The sequence below is a fragment of the Patella vulgata genome, chromosome 1 (genome assembly GCF_932274485.2).
Source record: "Patella vulgata chromosome 1, xgPatVulg1.2, whole genome shotgun sequence".
Lineage (NCBI taxonomy): Eukaryota > Metazoa > Mollusca > Gastropoda > Patellidae > Patella > Patella vulgata.
The window spans coordinates 39,462,334-39,481,614 of NC_065879.2; the positions used below are offsets into that span (position 1 = coordinate 39,462,334).

The 19,281-nt window shown below is 38.5% G+C and overlaps 1 protein-coding gene across 5 annotated transcripts in view; it reads right to left on the reverse strand.

The window, feature by feature from the left end:
- LOC126813061 (receptor for retinol uptake STRA6) overlaps positions 1 to 19,281 on the reverse strand; it is a 39,900-nt gene that overhangs the window by 6,729 nt on the left and 13,890 nt on the right. For 3 of the 5 annotated variants that reach the window (XM_056102529.1, XM_056102525.1, XM_056102528.1), the window contains exons 2-15: positions 14,916 to 15,079; positions 13,605 to 13,665; positions 11,338 to 11,423; positions 10,883 to 11,016; positions 9,956 to 10,119; positions 9,341 to 9,570; positions 8,726 to 8,805; positions 7,959 to 8,020; positions 7,139 to 7,310; positions 5,455 to 5,530; positions 3,720 to 3,798; positions 2,082 to 2,130; positions 1,265 to 1,379; positions 425 to 526 (exon numbers count right to left, since the gene is read on the reverse strand). In XM_056102529.1, the coding sequence (XP_055958504.1) occupies positions 425 to 526; positions 1,265 to 1,379; positions 2,082 to 2,130; positions 3,720 to 3,798; positions 5,455 to 5,530; positions 7,139 to 7,310; positions 7,959 to 8,020; positions 8,726 to 8,805; positions 9,341 to 9,570; positions 9,956 to 10,119; positions 10,883 to 11,016; positions 11,338 to 11,423; positions 13,605 to 13,665; positions 14,916 to 14,992 (1,487 nt within the window). In that variant the 5' untranslated portion in view covers positions 14,993 to 15,079. Of the gene's footprint in view, positions 1 to 424; positions 527 to 1,264; positions 1,380 to 2,081; positions 2,131 to 3,719; positions 3,799 to 5,454; positions 5,582 to 7,138; positions 7,311 to 7,958; positions 8,021 to 8,725; positions 8,806 to 9,340; positions 9,571 to 9,955; positions 10,120 to 10,882; positions 11,017 to 11,337; positions 11,424 to 13,604; positions 13,666 to 14,915; positions 15,080 to 19,281 lie in introns of those variants that run through there. The other 2 variants (XM_056102533.1, XM_050539130.2) reach the window with 2 other exon arrangements.

The following is a 19,281-nucleotide window of genomic DNA, read 5'->3' on the forward strand; positions in this document are numbered from 1 at the left end:
TAAATTTGTATCAACAATCTGACGACTGGGAACATGGCAATAAAATGATTAGCCCATGACTGCTATTGTAGGCTATATACTGACAAACTGATATGCACGTACATATTGCCTACGAAAGAAGAAATAGGCTAGAGCACTTTTCCAAAGCACACATTGACAACCAGTAAGACTGTATGTAAGAATGGGCGACTGGCGCAACTGTTCGGCAAAAAAACAGATAACGTATTGGGCTATGCCTAAAATAAACTAAAGCCCGTTTTCTATTCGCGAAAAGGTCGGTCTAATGATTGGACCGTTTCCAGTTAACCAACGTTTCCATGGAAACGCCGCGAAAACTCGTTCATGGAAAACTGGCTTTAGACAAATTGTATTACTAGCGTATAGCATTTATTTAAAAAAGAACCAAAAGAAAAAGAATCGTTACCTGTTTTCAAATGCCAATTCCTTTCCCCTTCCTTGTAAAAACGCAAATCTCGCCAACTGTGTTTGTAAAATACTGATCACAATAGCTGACAACAATATAGGCCTAGAAAAAAAAGAACAATATAATTAATTACCATCAAATTATCAAAGTTGTGTTAAAAACAAAGATCAAGCCAGCCCATATTAAATACATGACTCAGATAAGTATAGTCTTTAATATTCTTTAACTCTAGTTATTGGGTTATTCTGCTTTTCAAATTGTTCGACACACACACTATATAGTGTATCAAGCTGTTAAAGATACATTATGGGAGATAAGATAAAGAGATGGCAGTTCTCGCTATAATAGTTAAAAACTAGATAGTGTAATGTTAATTTGCTGAAAATTTCAGTCAAATTGATCCACTATGAGCCGAGAAAGAAGCGGGTGAAATTTTTGCATAGTCTCGGTCATCATTACTAATATCATTAATATAAACAGCATAGTCTCGATTATCCACTTTTTCTGATTTAATTATCAGTGGCCGTTAGCGGCATATAGGAATCTAATCCAGTCAATATCGAAAGCGAGCCTTGACATCGAGGGTTTACTATGGTCTGGATAAGTTAATTAATGTCTAATTGATAATTTAGACAACATTTCAGGCCTAAAGAAAGACTTGTAATAAGCAGATTTTGCTCTTGCATAATGCATGTTTAATTGTTTCTGTATTTAAAGTTAGATCTAGCGCCCAAAAATATTGCTCGCCATGCCTGTCATTAAAATGACATGGGTAATTGGCAATACAAGTTGTTTAGGGACGTGAAACCCAAGCAATTAAATAAAAAAAAAAAAAGTTACCAAATTGATTTTATGACAGATATAATCCAATCGTTAAATCCCGAGTCGAGAAAAATCACTATACAAGTCAGAGAAAAACCAATCAGAAAAATAATAGTGAACTGTATTATAAAACCTGAAAGATATAAGTAAACTGTATTATAAAACCTGAAAAATAAATAGTACCAGAATACACAAATACATTATTTATACTTGGTAAAGCAGCTGACCATCATTTGAATCCCCTGCAAATTAGTTGAAACTCCAAATGGAATATCAGTCCAAAAATGTTTCAAAAGTGTGATTAATTGAAAATATTTAGCGTCGGTGTTTTATCATTTAGACAGTTATCACATGACAAACCCATAATCAACTCTCCAGATCATCGAGTGGCTTAGATATTAGGTGGGTTAGACAATACTCGCCATATCAAAGCTAATATTGTCGGAAACTGACGATAAAAGTCCTGTCAACTGAGACGTCGTTTATGATCATGACAATGGTACTTGATAATCGAGAATATGAACGGTGGGAGGAGTTTCCGGACGTCATGGTGACTCCCAGGACCGATAATATCTGGGCAAATAAGAGGCCTTGTGATAACTTCAAATAGATATTTCTAAAAATAATTTTAAAAAACCACACACATACACAACACAAAAACGATAAGAATACAAAAGTGTGTATAAACCAGTAACTGTTTTCCATTTAAATTGTGCGGTGTTTTTTTTGTATGTGCTCAATTGCTAAATGCCACTGAAGGATTAGATATTGCTAAGTATTCGTTGCACTTTTGTGTCAAATTAATTGAGGTGTATTATCTGATCCAGTTGCTTACCCCATGCTATATAGGCAACTTGATAACCAGCGTATCGTATACTTCCAACCTGAAATTAACCAACCTGAAATTAACAGACAGACTTCGCTCGGGGGTTATAACTCCGAAACCGGAAATGGTAGACTAACGCCACCTGGCCTATGTTACTCCCCGGTCCGAGCTACTCCTATACCCAAAATTTCAGACTCGGGGCAGACCTAGTGTAGCCGCCAACCCCGAACAGACCGGCTTCGCTCGGGGTCATAACTCCGAAACCGGAAGTGGTAAACTAACGCCAATTGGCCTATGTTACTCCCCGGTCCGAGCTACCCCTATACCCAAAATTTCAGACTCGGGGCAGACCTAGTTTAGCCGCCAACCCCGAACAGACAGACAGACAGACAAACGGCAGTCACAAATATATATATAGACTAGCAGGATACCCGGCTTCGCTCGGGGGTCATAACTCCGAAACCGGAAGTGGTAGACTAACGCCACCTGGTCCAAGCTACCCCTATACCACAAATTTCAGACTCGGGGCAGACCTAGTGTAGCGGCCAACCCCGAACAGAACGGCTTCGCTCGGGGGTCATAACTCCGAAACCGGAAGTGGTAGACTAACGCCACCTGGCCTATGTTACTCCCCGGCCCGAGCTACCCCTATACCCCAAGTCTGTTCGGGGCAGACCTAGTGTAGCCGCCAACCCCGAACAGACAGACTTCGCTCGGGGGTAATAACTCCGAAACCGGAAGTGGTAGACTAACGCCACCTGGCCTATGTTACTCCCCGGTCCGTGATACCCTTATACCCCAAATTTCAGACTCGGGCCAGACCTAGTGTAGCCGCCAACCCCGAACAGACCGGCTTCGCTCGGGGGTAATAACTCCGAAACCGGAAGTGGTAGACTAACGCCACCTGGCCTATGTTACTCCCCGGTCCGTGATACCCTTATACCCCAAATTTCAGACTCGGGCCAGACCTAGTGTAGCCGCCAACCCCGAACAGACCGGCTTCGCTCGGGGGTCATAACTCCGAAACCGGAAGTGGTAGACTAACGCCACCTGGCCTATGTTACTCTCCGGTCCGAGCTACCCCTATACCCCAAATTTCAGACTCGGGGCAGATGTAGCCGCCAACCCCGAACAGACACACTTTGCTCGGGGGGTCATAACTCCGAAACCGGAAGTGGTAGACTAACGCCACCTGGCCTATGTTACTCCCCGGTCCGTGATACCCTTATACCCCAAATTTCAGACTCGGGCCAGACCTAGTGTAGCCGCCAACCCCGAACAGACCGGCTTCGCTCGGGGGTAATAACTCCGAAACCGGAAGTGGTAGACTAACGCCACCTGGCCTATGTTACTCCCCGGTCCGAGCTACCCCTATACCCTAAATTTCAGACTCGGGGCAGACCTAGTGTAGCCGCCAACCCCGAACAGACCGGCTTCGCTCGGGGGTCATAACTCCGAAACCGGAAGTGGTAGACTAACGCCACCTGGTCTATGTTACTCCCCGGTCCGAGCTAACCCTATACCCCAAATTTCAGACTCGGGGCAGACCTAGTGTAGCCGCCAACCCCGAACAGACAGACAGACAATCACAAATATATATATAGATAGATAAGTATATTTAGTATAAATGTGGACATGTGTACCCACCAATAAGTCTGGATTTGTTCTTCTAGTTCTGGATGGAATATGAGTGTAGTCACCTTTATGTAGAGCTCTCAAATTTGTTCTGTAATAAAAGGTTGTGGGTAAACTTTAATTTTCTATTCCTATTGTTCCTATTGTTATTGTCTCGCAAACGGCAACTAAATTACTATATTATGTGCGCTTTTTCGTCTTTTCTAAACTGACGCTGATTAAATTTACTCAGAAGGTTTTTGAACAGCAAATCTCCACTAGCCGATCATCTCTGCATCCACGATGTCTACAGTCACTCTTCCCCAACCTAGGGAGCCACGGTGGCCCAGTGAGTAAGACATTGGCTCGCTAACCTGGAGCACACGTGTTCGATCTCTGTGTTGACCGAGAAAGTTCATTGAGATTTATCGGGTTTTCCGACGTCATTCCCTATTGACAGTGGTGCAGGACGACGGGTCTGGCAAGAGACAGTCTATATTAGTTCGGGTGGGACAAAAAAACTGAGGTGCCGTGTACACATTGGCATGCCTGTAAAAGAGAATGAAATGAAATGAAATGAAATGAAGTTTAACGTTCTACTGTTCTGCTCCGACTGGGCTAATGAAGACGGACATACGCCATACAATGTGCTGTGAGGGAAATTTTGCCCGGAAAGCGGCGCTACAGCCAACTCTTATATCGAATTCCAACTACCAAATGATAACGTGCATGCCAATGTGTACACGGGACCTCGGTTTTTTGTCTCATTATCCCAGTCGGAGCAGAACCGTAGGGCGTTAAACCCATTCCCTTTCTTCCTCAACCTTGTTAGACAGTACTGAATACCCATATAAATTGGAGTTGTCATAAATTGTTATTCCTAATACGGTGTCACATCTGTGTACACCTGTAAACACTTTTTGTAGAATTTTTGCTCTTTAAATTAGGATAGCATTATATTGTATTAAATAATATCTCTGGCAAGTTAGTAGATTCACATATTTGTACTTAAATCAAGTTAGTTAATGAGTGACAGATGGTTATATAAAAAAGAGTTATAATTTGGTAAATATTAGCTGGTTTTGTGGGAATAGGGATATCGTGTATTACACGTGCTTGGAAATTTCCTAATTGCATCATTTGGCTAAAGTAACCAATCATAATCAGTAGTTGTACGAGTTCGGGGTCATGAGTAGCTTATTCTGTGCGTGACATCCATGAGTCCTATAAAAGAAATCATGGTAAACTTTTAAGATAGATTTTGCGATCTGAATTCCTAGATAGCAGCTTGATTCTAGAAGGAAAAATATGTAACAGTTTCTATCAGCAGACTCGCCTAGCGAGTCTGGCTGAATGAGGTTTGAGAGAATGTACCATATGTAAGCAGCTATGATATAAAATGTAAAAAAACGAACTGTTGCATTGTTATAACTACTGAGAAAACAGTAAGAAGTAAATACACAACGTGAAGGGAAAGTAAAGACAGCTAGAGACAAATTCTAGACGATCACAGGGCTACTAAGATGTGTAGTAAGAAAGGATGCAAGGATGTGGCAACCGGTTTGTTCAACGTCCGCTCTCCACGTCTGACGAAAGACTCATGGTACTTCACACCGTCATCAACAGTTTGGTCGAACCTTTTCAGTCCTCGATGATGCATCCATAAGCTTCACGGATTCCTTTGTTTATAAACGGCAACACAGGCATGTTTGGATTGAACAACATTTTCTATGTCAAACAGCTGTGGGTTAACATAGTATATACCAACCTGTATGATGACATCATATGTAATATAACAAGAAGATTCAAACACGTTGTCAGAAACATAGACACAATAAAACAGGCTGGAAAAAAAACCAATCAAGTTGTCAGAAACATAGACACAATAAAACAGGCTGGAAAAAAAAAACAATCAAGTTGTGAGAAATATAGACACAAACCAAAAACAATTTATATTCTTCTATATCACTAACAACGAGAACATACTATTAATATTAAGTCTGTTCCAACTAGGAGATCCGTCATCCTTAGCCCAGTCGGAACACAATAGTAAGACGCTAAACCCAAACTCATTTCATTCCATTTCCAACAAGGGAGTCGTGGTGACTCAGCGAGTAAGGCGCTGGCTCACTCATGTGAGCTTCTGGTAATAGGGATGGATCGAAATATCAACAATTTGCACAGATTACGTGTGTCTAAAGGCTAGCCTTTATGATAGAAACTTGCATCAGTGTTAACAAGGTTTCGCTACTACATGTATTGAGCATACTGACAAAAGTTAACATTTGAAATAGTTGAAAATGGCTGGTAATCCTTGAAAATCGTTAATGGTGTAGCCACACTGTCCCGAAATGGACATCAGATGGCCATACAAATATGGAATTTTGAATTTCGCGCGAAGGTAGCCCCCGAACTTGGTCAACAGCCAATCAACAGCCGATGCAAGTAGAACGCCCGCAGAAGGTCACGCGACAAACGAAGGCCACACGACGTGAAAAATTCTTGTCTAAGATGTCACCCCTGGTGGAAGTAGACGTAAAACTCTAGGAGCGAACGAACGAACGTGAGAAATACATTGTTGATCAGAGATTATTGGGAGCAGAAAACAGTACATTTCAACTCTATTTCAAATTTAATTAAATTTTAATTGAACTTCATATGTTAACTCACACGTGGGAAACGCTTGACCTACTCAAATTCGGCTGTCTTCGTTGACAACTTGGTGCCATCTCGATGTCATCGTAGGCGTACTATAATACGATGGTTACACGAATTCTAACACGGAATTGAGCCTTAGCAAGTTCTTTCGGCAATTTTTTGTCATGCCAAAGTTTTTGCCAGCGGTCACGAAGTTATTGCCGGAGCCTGAGAAAATCTACAGGCAGTCATGCGATGGCTTAAGATGCCGAATTTGAAATTTACTTTATCGTGTGTCCCTCTGATGTCAATTTTGGAACAGTGTGACGAAAACATAAATAGACCCGACCTTTCACATAGCCAGGCTAATAATTGTGGTCTCAATTAAAAAAAGGATTTAATAATAATTCTGTTCTTTATTAGTCAGTCAGTGAGTGGGGCTTAACGTCCGCTTCCAGCTAGGGTGATATCGCAGGCAAGTGTTTCCTGGAACACTTTCGATATGAGCCCAATAAGAAACTCGTGAGACGGGTAAGCGATTAAGGGGCCTAACGAAAATGCCTTATATTCTGTCCTTTGGTGTGATGTACATATTAATATCTGTTCCTGTAAAAGGATATATGGCACGGGTCGAATACTACTTCAATATTGGGAAATCTAAGTAATCAAATTTGGTTACCAATTGGGTTTGATTATGTATCCATTACCAAACATGTGAGAACGACATTATTCCGATAAATAATTTTCAGAACTTTATGATTATTCAGATTACTATTTAAGGCGTAAAATCGTTTAAAAAATAAAGGAATACGAACATTTAATTGATTTCATTGCTCGGTTGGCAAATTCAATGACCCCTACAGCTGCTTCACTTTCTTCTGTATCCATGCTGCCGTCCCCCAGGACTACAACATCTCGTAATTCTTGCATACTTTTTATAGCATAATCCAGTATCAACGAAACAGAAACTGACAGCTCTAAAGTAAGCTTTAAAAAAAACACATATTAAATGAACTATTATGAACAGGGTGTTCGAAATGAAAAGAATTACTCTCGGGATTTTGTGTCTTGGGATGCAAGATCCACTCGACACAAACCAGGTCAATTAGAGATTATCGAATGGAAGGTAAATCAATAATTCGCTTGTGCATAGAGTTCTTTAGCAGTGGAGGGAGAAAACCCAAGGGTTAGACAGGCCATCATACGTCTTGTCACACACAAGCCTGCCATCAAAACCACAACCTTTGACTCAATGCAGAGCTTATCATCTAAAGTGCACTCGTTAGAACACTGGGCAAATCAGACACGGCCCTCTCTTGTGTTGAATTTGGCCATGCTCGTGAAAGATCTGACAGTTTGGATTCGAAAGGGTAGGAGAACAACGACACTGCCGGAGCAATATACCCCTTAAACCATTTTTGTAAAATCATATGACAAGTACGATTCGTTTTATGTTTTATTATAGTAAAATCAGACATATCTTGTTTAAAGTCGGTGTTCAGATCCTGCGAACTGTTCCTTGTTCCTTTAACATCGATGTCAAGACAAGAGCTGATCTAAACTAACATTTTGTCTAATTTATTACCCCAATAATATTTTTCAGCCCACAAAGCGCATAAAAACGGAAGCACTTACCATATAGATTAAACAAACGCCCAATAACATCACTGATAAAAACCGGGAAGAATAATTAAATGCTGAAAAGTAAAATGCGGGATTAAACTGCTCTTCATTATATTGTGTCTGACTGCACAAGCATTTTATTTATGTCTTAAATGGCGTTGGGGGAGGGGGGAGGGTAAATTAATATTAGTACCGGGCACTTGTCATTATACAGAAAGTAAAGGCAGGATAACTGCCGCCATCAATAGCCTTTTACCCCTTACCAGCTAATGGCATCGCAGCAGTCACGTTTGGACAGCAACTGCGCTGCGGACTTAAGGCTGAATCGATTCCAGTACAAATGAAATGAAATGGGGTTTAACATCCTACTGTTCTGCTCCGAACTGGGCTAATGAAGACGGGCATACGCCATACAATGTGCTATGAGGGAAATTTGCCCGAACAGCGGCACTACGGCCTACTCTTATATCGAATTCCAATTTTCAAGGGATCTTTTACGTGCACACCAATGTGTACACGGGACCTCGGTTTTTCGTCCCATCTGAACGACTAGACAGCTGTCCTTGTCAGGCCCTCCGTCCTGCATCACTGACAAGGGAGAACCACGCCGGAAAAATCTGGATGAACTCTCTCGGTCAATGCAGGGATCGAACACCCGACCTCCAGACTAGCGTGGATTCCAGTACAAGACAATGGATGCAATATAGAGAAGTTGCAACGGCTAGACATTTTCTTTGACGAACCAATTAGGGAGAATACTGGTTTTAGATTATCCATACCTGCGTCTGTCTGATAGACTAATCTATGCCACAGGTTTATTACTTTTGATTTGATTATCATAAGTTTCCCTTCCGGAGGACTGAAATATTAAATTAACATATAATTTATGGCAGAAATTATTTAAAACGCGAACTAAAATTCCTTTCTAAATAAATCATTTAAAGGGAGAAAAAGGAGTCACATTTTTGTTTGCTTTGTGGTCTAGAATTGATAAAAAGAGTTTGAATTATGACTTGCTACCAGGTTTTGAGATGGGCAGATCAGAACGTACACAGACAACAACTTGGAGAATTCTCCAGGTTCACAAGAACTTCCGAAAGAAAAAAACCCTCTTATACCTTTTAAAGACTTTGCTCAGTTAGTAGTGGTATGTTAAGCTCGTCACTGATATAACGGATAGATCCCGGAATGTGTAAACATAAATAACAGCATCAAATAGGGAAAGAAATTAAGATTAAGAAAAGAATTAGTGGTCTTAATAAGCAGTCTTTATCAGGGTGACTTTTGAAAACATTTAAAAGATGGATAAGTTAGTTTGTTTTGTATGGTTATTTTGGGCTATTTTCTATTATGTATCCAGTAATAGTATAGTTGTTCGTACGCAGGCTACATACTCGGGCTTTTGTAGAGGCTTTTTAAATAAACGTATGACGTGAAGGCCCACGTAAGACTCTTTGATTTCTTCTAAGGTTTCAGTTTGGTATTCATCTTGTAGAGTCATGAAAAAGTTTCGACCTTTTTTGATAGACATAACAAATCTTCCAGGAAGACTACAGCACAGATAAAACAAACACACCATTTGTGGCATACTTCTCGCCACAAGAACTAGCGTTGTTTTTGTTTCCTTAAATAAAGAAAAGGGGAAATTACTTATTGTGGCATTTCAGGTTTTGTAAAATTCTGGGAAGTAACTCTATCAATAAATCCATAGGAAGGTTGGCATGTGTTACACTATATCCCGCAAGTTTAAAGAGCTCTAATTTTTTACACAAGAAAACAACCCAGTCGATGTATACAAAATTACAAAAACAAAAAGAATGCAAACGCTAAGGCACAGATATATTAAGTGGAAAGTAAAAGCGGATTTGCTGTGGTTGGAATTGATCCCATACCTATTTATCCGTGTCGAGGAATTAGGGCGATGGACTCTCGAATTACAATATCCCGGATTCAAATCCCAGCGTGTGGGTACATGTTTTTTTTTTCTAATCGCGATTTATCAAACTTACATTTTTGTAAACACACTGAAATTGTTGATATATTGAAGCACCGGTAAAAAACCACATATAGATCGACCCAACACAATAACCGTAGGTAGACCCAATAGCTAAACAAGCAAACACAGGGAAGAAGACTACACCATATATTATCATAGATGCTATAACTATTAAACCTGTAAAAAAAATTTACACAAAAAATTAGGACTAAAATAAAACAACGAAACAAACACACCCTATCTCCCCCCACCCCCCTTACACACACACACTCTCACACTCATAAAGTAGACATGTTTAGTGCAATATAAACATATTCTATTAAAGTACACCTCTTGTTTCAAAATCCAAATCATTTCGACTTACATTAGCAAATCAAGACTCCGGTGTGATGTCATCATTTGTCAACAAAACCACGTGCTCGAGCTATAATAGCTAAAATTTTCCAATGACATTCTGTATAATCCAATTGCCGTGATTACTGAGCAACGTTTCGACTAAATAGGCTCCCCTTTTCTTTACCAAGCGATGATAAAATGTGAAATGTAATGAGCGAATGATGAATGAAAATCAATGTTCAACCGTGAACATGCAAGCGTACACATACCAGAACCCTGTCATTGAGTCAACTGGCATGGTTTCGAATCCCCGGTTGCCTGTCCTCCGGTTTCCTTCCACTGCTAAAGACCCCTACGCGCAAGCGAATTATCGAAATAAAATTAAACCATAATATGTTAGTCCCGAAATGACCTAGTCTGTGTCGAGTCGACGTTCAATCCCATTTCTCTCTCTCTCTCCCTTGAGATAGTTGCGGTATGGACTAAATTCGCCTCCCTCGCGTTGCACACATTATCATATGTTAGTCGCAAAATGACAAAAGAATTGTGTTGACCAGTCATTAAACCCCATCATTTTTATGTTAATGGGTTCATCACTACTTACTTTTAACTTCTGGCGGTCCATTACTCACAAACGCATATTTCTGTTCAAATACAACAATGTATACTAAATAGAGCGTGGCGCCATAAGCTGCAGCATATGACATGCTTGTATCTCTTGTCAGTATATCCATAGGACTGTGTAAAATATATTATAAATTGAGAATAAAATAATTAATATTAATTTGGGAAATTCACATAGCTGAAAATCGACTGTGTGTCGCCCTATACTTCAGCCAGTAACGATAACGCGTGATCCCCTTTATTTGCTTCACTACCCGACCCTTCAAATCTTTCTTAACAGTATATATTATTTGGAATGTGTTTAACCAGTTCTATCACAAAATGTAACATTGTATAATTTGGGCAGTAACTAAAACAGCTGTAATTTACGAGAGCTCACAGTGATACACTCCCTTATAATATTAAGGTCTGGACAATAAACATCTATCCACTTACAAAATAAGTCCCGGTTTTCCCTTAAAGACGTCTAGAAGTAATCGCCTTCGTTTTTTTGTAAAGGAAAATGATAACATTATTAGTACCTGTAAAACAAAAATAAGGAATGTCAGGCAACAAAACTAAAATTTTATGACAAAAACTGTGATGACGGATTTTACAGGTGCCACGTTACCCTGGAACTGGTGTCACTTCCCGTACAAACGAAACCGTTAAACAGTTTACCACAAGAGCATTGCATCTATAATTTTTTTCTAAAAATTAACCAATAAATCCAACAATAACAGTTCCATTTATACATTTGTTACATATGTCACAAAATAAACCATAGCAAACGAAGACTCAACACGATGACATCACTTCTGCTATCAATAAATTTTTTAAATTGGATGGCAGAAATAGCCACATTGGATGAGAGAAAATTTAATTAAAAATTGAACAGAATTAACCCTTTATAAATCCTTACTAAAAAGCGAAAAATCTTAAAAAGTGGCCCTGGCAAAATTGGTTAGAAACACTTTTGTAACATCAATATGATCGCATTGATTTATTTTAATTGTCCATTGGGAATAAAATATAAAATTTTATTTGAACAATTAATATTAGTTACCTAAAAAAAAAAAAAAAAAAAAAATATTTGTTTTGGAGGTTTAAAGTTCAGTTTTTGCCCAAATTACATTACTTCTGGTGATAATGAAAATGTTAAATTACTTTTACGAAATCATAAATGGCATAAGGCATCATGTGGTGAAGATTTTATACAAAAATCGAATAATAATTGACACTTTTATGAAAAACCTTGAAAAGTGACTTGTAGAAAATCGTCTATTTCTCCGCAACTGAACAAGTTAGGAACCATTTTGTGATATCTATATGACCGTGTCATTTTTATTGATATGTTGATTTAAATTAAAAGTTAAAATTTTTAATACATATTAAATAATTCTTAGTTGAAAAAAATATTGATTTTAAAGGTTAAAAATACGTTTTTTGACAAAATGCCGCCACTTTCGGTGTCAATTTGGAATTTTTATCAGTTTAATAGAACGTACATTTGCTTTATGCATCAAATGGTGTCACTTTTATGAAAATCCAATCATAATTGACTCTCTTACAGGCAAACTAACGTAAAAAGTGACTTGTGCAAAATTGATTATTTGCGCCTGTAGTAGGGGATTTCATCATGATCTCTCAGATTTGTAAAAAATAATAATTGATTGCGGAAAGAAGTTCCGAACTGTCAAAATTGTAGTTTTTGGCAAAATTACATCACTTCCGGTGTCGACAGAAAACTTTATCGGTTAAAAAAAAGAAATGGAATTTGGAACCACAGAGCATATGAACTTTGTTTTATACAAATCGAACAATAAATAATTAATTTAGAACCGAAAAACTGAATTAGTCAATGGCGACTAGCGCAATGTACCGAAAGAAATTTTTTTTCACAGACCTTTTAATCCTGTGCAAAATACAATCCAAAAATAATCATAAATAAAAAGTTTTTTGTAAACATTTAAATTTTCAAAATTTGGCGCCTAATATTTCCAAAGATTCACCGAAAATAAAAAATCTAAAGAACCATAGCTATGTGCCTTATCTCTAGCTATGTTAAAATGTATCAAATGTTAAAATCCGACGATTATTTTTAATATTACTGCAATATTTCATAAAACGACAACCTCAAAGATTTCGTACATTTCGCATTGTCGCAGAACGTTCGAAACAGGCCCGTAGCCAGCTTGCTGGCGCAGGGGGAGGCAGCCCCGGCGGTAGGGGGGTCCGGGGGTGGGTTCTCTCTTGCCGGGGGTACGGGGGTCTCCCCCCGGAAAATTTTGAAAATTGAGTAACTGTAAACGAGTTTCTAAACATAGAAATCGACAATTATATGTTCTAAGAACGAACTATTCTGAGTGTTTTTCAAGAAATATATTCAAATCATACATAGGTAATTTATAAATATGGTCGACAACCTTTTGTCGGGGGGGGGGGGGGGGGCAAGATTATTTCCAGGGGGGGCTTCGCCCCCCCAGGCCCCCCCTTGGCTACGGGCCTGGTACGAAATAGCTTTAATCTTTAAGTCACACCCACTTTCCCAGTAAAACCGAAGACATCGAATCCACCTGACAAGTAGTTTCTGAGATATGCACAAGTGGAAAAAAAAAATAATAATAAGAAGAATCTTAACAAAAACAATAGTGTTTCACACAAGCTACGTAGTATGAAACCCTAATTAACGCGCAACTTGTATTTGGTATTAATAATGTTACCGCTGGTACAACCGCCGCCTGGTAAAATGTATAATGATCCAACTTTTCGATACATGGATCGCTGCAAAATAAAACAAAACAAAAATGACATTTAAAGAGAATAACTGAAATTTATTGACAAAACCTAAACCATGGCCGATATTTCCATGTACACCAGAATTAATACAACAAGTGGTGGCAAAAGACGGACGGGGAACATGTAAAATCAATAGGGCCCATCCTCTTATTGTCCCAATACTTCACAAAGAATTTCAAAAAGAAATATTAGTTAAAAACTGATTCAAGATTTACCACTTTAATTTAGTCTGTCATACACATGCTAACAAAGGCTCGGTTTTAAAATAGTGTCCATATTGCCTTATTGGTCAAGATTATTGCATAGTTTAATGAACAATGATCCAAATATGTTGATTATAACATTAATATATCCAGTATACTGTTTATTGTCAACATAACTCACAGTAGATACAAAATATAAACACACATTTCTTAAAATAATTCAATGTGAAATAACAAGCCAGGCTGTATTAAACAAGAAGCTTGCATAAAAGGCAGGTGGCAGATTCAATGCTCACCAAAACTGAATGCATTCAGAGGGCCCCCAATCATGGTACATGCTTTTACAGTTTTTGCGTAAAAGGGAGAGGCCATTTTCACGATATTCGAACTCAATCGTAATTATTGTGCAACAGTTAAAACTGCAATTTTTCGTTCAATCCGGGGCCGGTATGCGTATATATCGACATGGATCGTGATCTTTGGGTTATAAACATACAAATTAACTTTCATCAAAATCGGATAAAAATTGTGGCCTCCAGAGCATCCACAAGCTATAAACGCGATTTTTCGAATAATCAGGGGCAACAATCCACGACGTTACGGTTCGATACGCGCTAATGTCAAAGGAACCGAGATCGTTGAGATATAACCCTATATTCCAGGTTTTGTCAAAATCGGATAACAATTGTGACCTGTAGAGTGTCGGAACCATAAAACAAACACACGGACGGCTAACAAGGTAAAACAGAGACATTGCAAGTCAGTAAAGATATATCAATTAACGATTAGCCTTATTTTATCAATGGTAAATTCTCGAATCCCTTTAAGCGCCATGAACCTAAACACTGTGAATAAATTTCAAGTCACTCGGATGACAACTTTAGTCTTTAAACGTCCATAAAGTATTTTAAAACGGATCAAGGGTCATAACTCGGATAACTGTAGCCTATAGATGCAATTGTATCGATGAAGGGACGGGAGTGACGACTTGCCAATATACGTGTCGGTCCTGAATTATTCTTTGATACATACACATAAGTTTCATTATCAGCTCCGAACTCATTGTTTAAACCCTTATAGACTGTATTTATCAAGTCTGTAAACGACATGGCACTGGTTGGCACTGACACTTCTAGCGTTTAAAGGCTTTAATCACTATATTACAAATCTACCTCCCTGCACATCGCAACTCAGACCTGAAAAAAGATAATTCGTATTTAGTAACCAACTCTCTAGAATATCCGAAGGTTGAGATTTGAATGGATTAGAACACCCGCGAGATTTAAAAATTTAAATGAATAATCCTGATTTAGTATCGATTGTCAAGTACCGTTGCTACGATAACAGTCTACGCCACATCTTCACACACCGATAACTTCACTCAGAATAAAGTAATTTGAATGAAATTTTCAATATATTCGTTTCTCATTATCTATTATGTTCACACTATTATAGCAAGGACGATCAGTCCTTTATCTAAATCTTACATAATGCATCTTTAATGATGATCAAGTTGAATCTGTTGATGATCAATGTTGGTGTTAAGGATGATTATTGATACTGTTAGAGTTTCTAGTAGTATTAGTGGAATGTTTATCAATGTTAGGAATACTTACGATATATTTACTATGTAAGATTTAGATAGTGGACAGTTCTCGCTATAATAGTTAAATAAAACATTATGAAAAACGAATATATTGAAAATTTTGGTCAACTTACTTTATTCTGAGCGATGTTATGGGCGTTTGAAGAATATCGTAGTCTCGATTGGCATTACTACTGTTGTAACGATAATCAACAAAGTCTCAATTATCCATTTTTAATTGTCGATCGTACTTAAATCCGTTGAAAATCACAACCATCCTATGGTCTAGTGAGTTGGTTATGGGTTTGTCATAAATGTCCAATTAACATTTGAAACCAAACGAAAGATTTGCTATAGGTGATTTAACACTTGCATAATGCATTTTTAATAAAAAATTTTATTATTTTTTTTATTTATTTTTTATTTTTTAAAAAAAAAAACAACGCAAATAAGAAGAAGAACTAAGGCTATAATATGAACTCAAACTAGGGTCAAATATGAAACATACAACGCACTTGTTAAACCGACATGAAACTATATCTATGCATAAGTAAATATGCAAGTCATTTTACATATTATTTATCAAAAAAATAGCATGCGCACAGTACTGGGTTTAAGCTGCTTTCTCTTGTCAGTCACGGTCGGGTGTTCGATCCCTGCATTGGCCGAGAAAGTTCATCCAGATTTTCCGGCGTGGTTCTCCCTTGTCAGTGATGCAGGACGGAGGGGCTGACAAGGAAAGCTGTCTAGTCGTTCGGATGGGACGAAAAACCGAGGTCCCGTGTACACATTGGCGTGCACGTAAAAGATCCCTTGGCAGTTGGAATTCGATATAAGAGTAGGCCGTAGTGCCGCTGTCCGGGCAAAATTTCCCTCATAGCACACTGTATGGCGTATGCCCGTCTTCATTAGCCCAGGTTAGGAGCAGAACAGTAGGACGTTAAACTCCATTTCATTTCATTTCTTGTCAGTCACGATTATCCAGCATAGTGATTCTTAGCCAGTGTGCCGCGAGATCTTCCTAAAGCAAGGCTGACACTTGCACGATTCCGTGGCACGCATTGGCACGACTCGAGTCGTGCCAGTGCGCAAACTAGTCGTAAACTGGCGTGAAGTGTGCGTAAACCCGTCGTGACTGCGTGCCATGTCGGGACGAGAATTTTGAAATGTTCAAATAAACTATGCGCAAACTGTTCGTGACCTCGTCGGGACGATGCGTGCCAGTGCGTGGCAGTGCATCTTCTCTTCCCTGCAATGATTGTGTCTCTGACATTCAGCATGTTGTCTCTTCCACAGCCAATCCAAAAATGACCAGGGGTTGGGGAGGCCCCCTTTTTATATGGCGTGCCCAAGTCGGCACATTACGGTCCGAATTGCGCAAACTCGTCGTGCCAATGCGGGAAGTGCGTAAACAATGCGCAAACTATGCGTGAACTCGTCGTGCCAGTTCGTGTCAATGTGGACACTGATGGGCACGCATTCGTGAACTCGTTGTGAACTCGTTGTGAACTATGCGTGAACTAGTCGTGAACAGTGCAGGAGCCTCCCAGTTCGTGCCCCAAAATGGCACGACAAAATCGAGGCCAAAAGTCGTGCAAGTGTCAGCCTGGCTTAAGTGTGACGCGGAATTTTGAACGGCACACTTAGAAAATGCTAAAAACCACATGATTTGGGTACTCCAATTTGAGTGGTTTTTTTGTAAAATATGGCATTAATTGCATTAGTAACACAACTATAACTCATTTTAGAGTGTTTACTCATAACGAATATATAAGTCTTTCAGAATATTATCATGTATAATAATCTTAATAATATTTCATAACGCCTCAAGTATAGATTATTTTAGCTTGTATACATTTAAATACGTGTAAATGTTCCAAAATATTACCAAGTACAATATCTTAATTAATTACTAGTATTCTTAATTCAGGTGAGATGCATAAATGAATAAACCACACTATTCAGCTAAGTTGTAAGGATATGTGTATTGATTTATATTCATTGTGAACTGACACAGATTGTCTAATTGCCAAACGGCAGTTGAATTTGAATCAGTTTGATTGATATTTGTCAATTTATTGTCATTGTAAAATGAAGCGAAGTAGTCGACGATCTATATGTAATCTGGGTCATAGAGACCTATAGTCGTTGGCTTGAAATAAGTATCGAACAAAATACACCCCCGTTGGTGTAATAATTAAAATGGATGTGTAATTTACAAAACATCATCGAGGTGTAATGCTTAATCTACTCCAACGAGTGTCAACTACTTTCCACTTAGATTGGTGTAATGTTTTCACACTAGTAGGGTGTTATCGGTTTACGCCACTAAAGGCTAGGAGTTACCCCTCTTTAAGTGGTAACTAGTTTCCACCCGAATTGGGGTAAACTACCTTATTATTTTTAACAATGTATGACTAGTCTCGGTCTGCGGTTGTATGCCGTCTGACTTGCCATGTTTTTACTTTGCAAAATTCAAATAGTTTTCATATATAGTTAGTTAGGTGTGTCGCTATTTTTTGATGTGTTTCAATGTGTGCCGTTGGCAAAAACAAATTTATTGTATTTCCTTAATTTTATAATACAAAATGGGCAGAGATAATGTATATCTCTATTAAATCAAAGCAAAGATCTTTTACAATTCCTGATCCTGGAGCAAATTGTTTTTTTCTGATAACATTATTTGGTGTCAGCTACTGGCCTATGGCGGTATATTAGATTCAAAATTCTAAAATGCTTTCGTCTAACTTCTAACTTCTGTTCATGTATTTTTTGACTTGCTTGTTTGTCAGTCACATTAATTTGTGCCTTGGACAGAATACCCACGAGCGAGATAAAGGGTGGTTTTAATGCCGTCAATATTGATAGCGGCTTGAAAGATATTATTTAGATAGCAAATCCCAAAGATGCATTATGTAAGTTTTAGATACAGTGCTGGTCGTTTTTGCTATAATAGTTCAAAAATAGATAATGCAAAATTAATATATTGAAAATTTCATTCGTATTACTTTATTCTGCGCGAAGTTATCACTGTTTGGAGTTTTGACAATATGTGGCGTTGATTGTTTATAATCCTAACCACGGTACTGGTTATGCGAGCCTTAGCCTCACGTCTCCTTTCTTATATTAAATCATTAAATGGGTGAAGCGTTCTAATATACTTAAAATCGAAGCCGTCCGATGACCTAGACGATTGATTATGGGCTTGTCATGTTAATACATGTTTAAATAATTATATAACATTTGAAGTCACTATAAAGATCTGCAGTAGACAGATTTAGCTCTTATATCTTTAACACAAAGCAAAATATTTGATTTAGATAATAACTTGGCCACAATTTCAGGGACCCAAGTAAAAGTAAAAAATATTTCAAATGCTTTTAGTATTGGTAGATTTAAATAGTTTTCAAACCTATGACCTATAAATGCTGCCATGTTGTCCTTTAAAGGGGGGTTGGAGGACTGAATAGTTAGCACGTGCGCGCTGTATCGTAAGGTTTGTCATGAGTCAACTGGCGTGGTTTCGATTCCCCGGTTGTACGTGGCAAGGAGTGGGGTCGCCTGTCCAACCTCGTGGGTTTTCTCCGCCCCCCCCCCCCCCACTGCTAAAGACCCCTACGCGCAAGCGAATTGTTGAAATCAAATTGAACCATATGTTAGTCCCGAAATGACCTAGTTTGTGTCAAGTGGACGTTCAACCCCATTTCTCGCTTTCTGTTGTCCTTTAACTCAGAACAGATTTAAGATCAATAAAATGTATATTTACCCATGTGCAACTATGCATCCAATCGCAATTTTGTTCGTGTGACACTA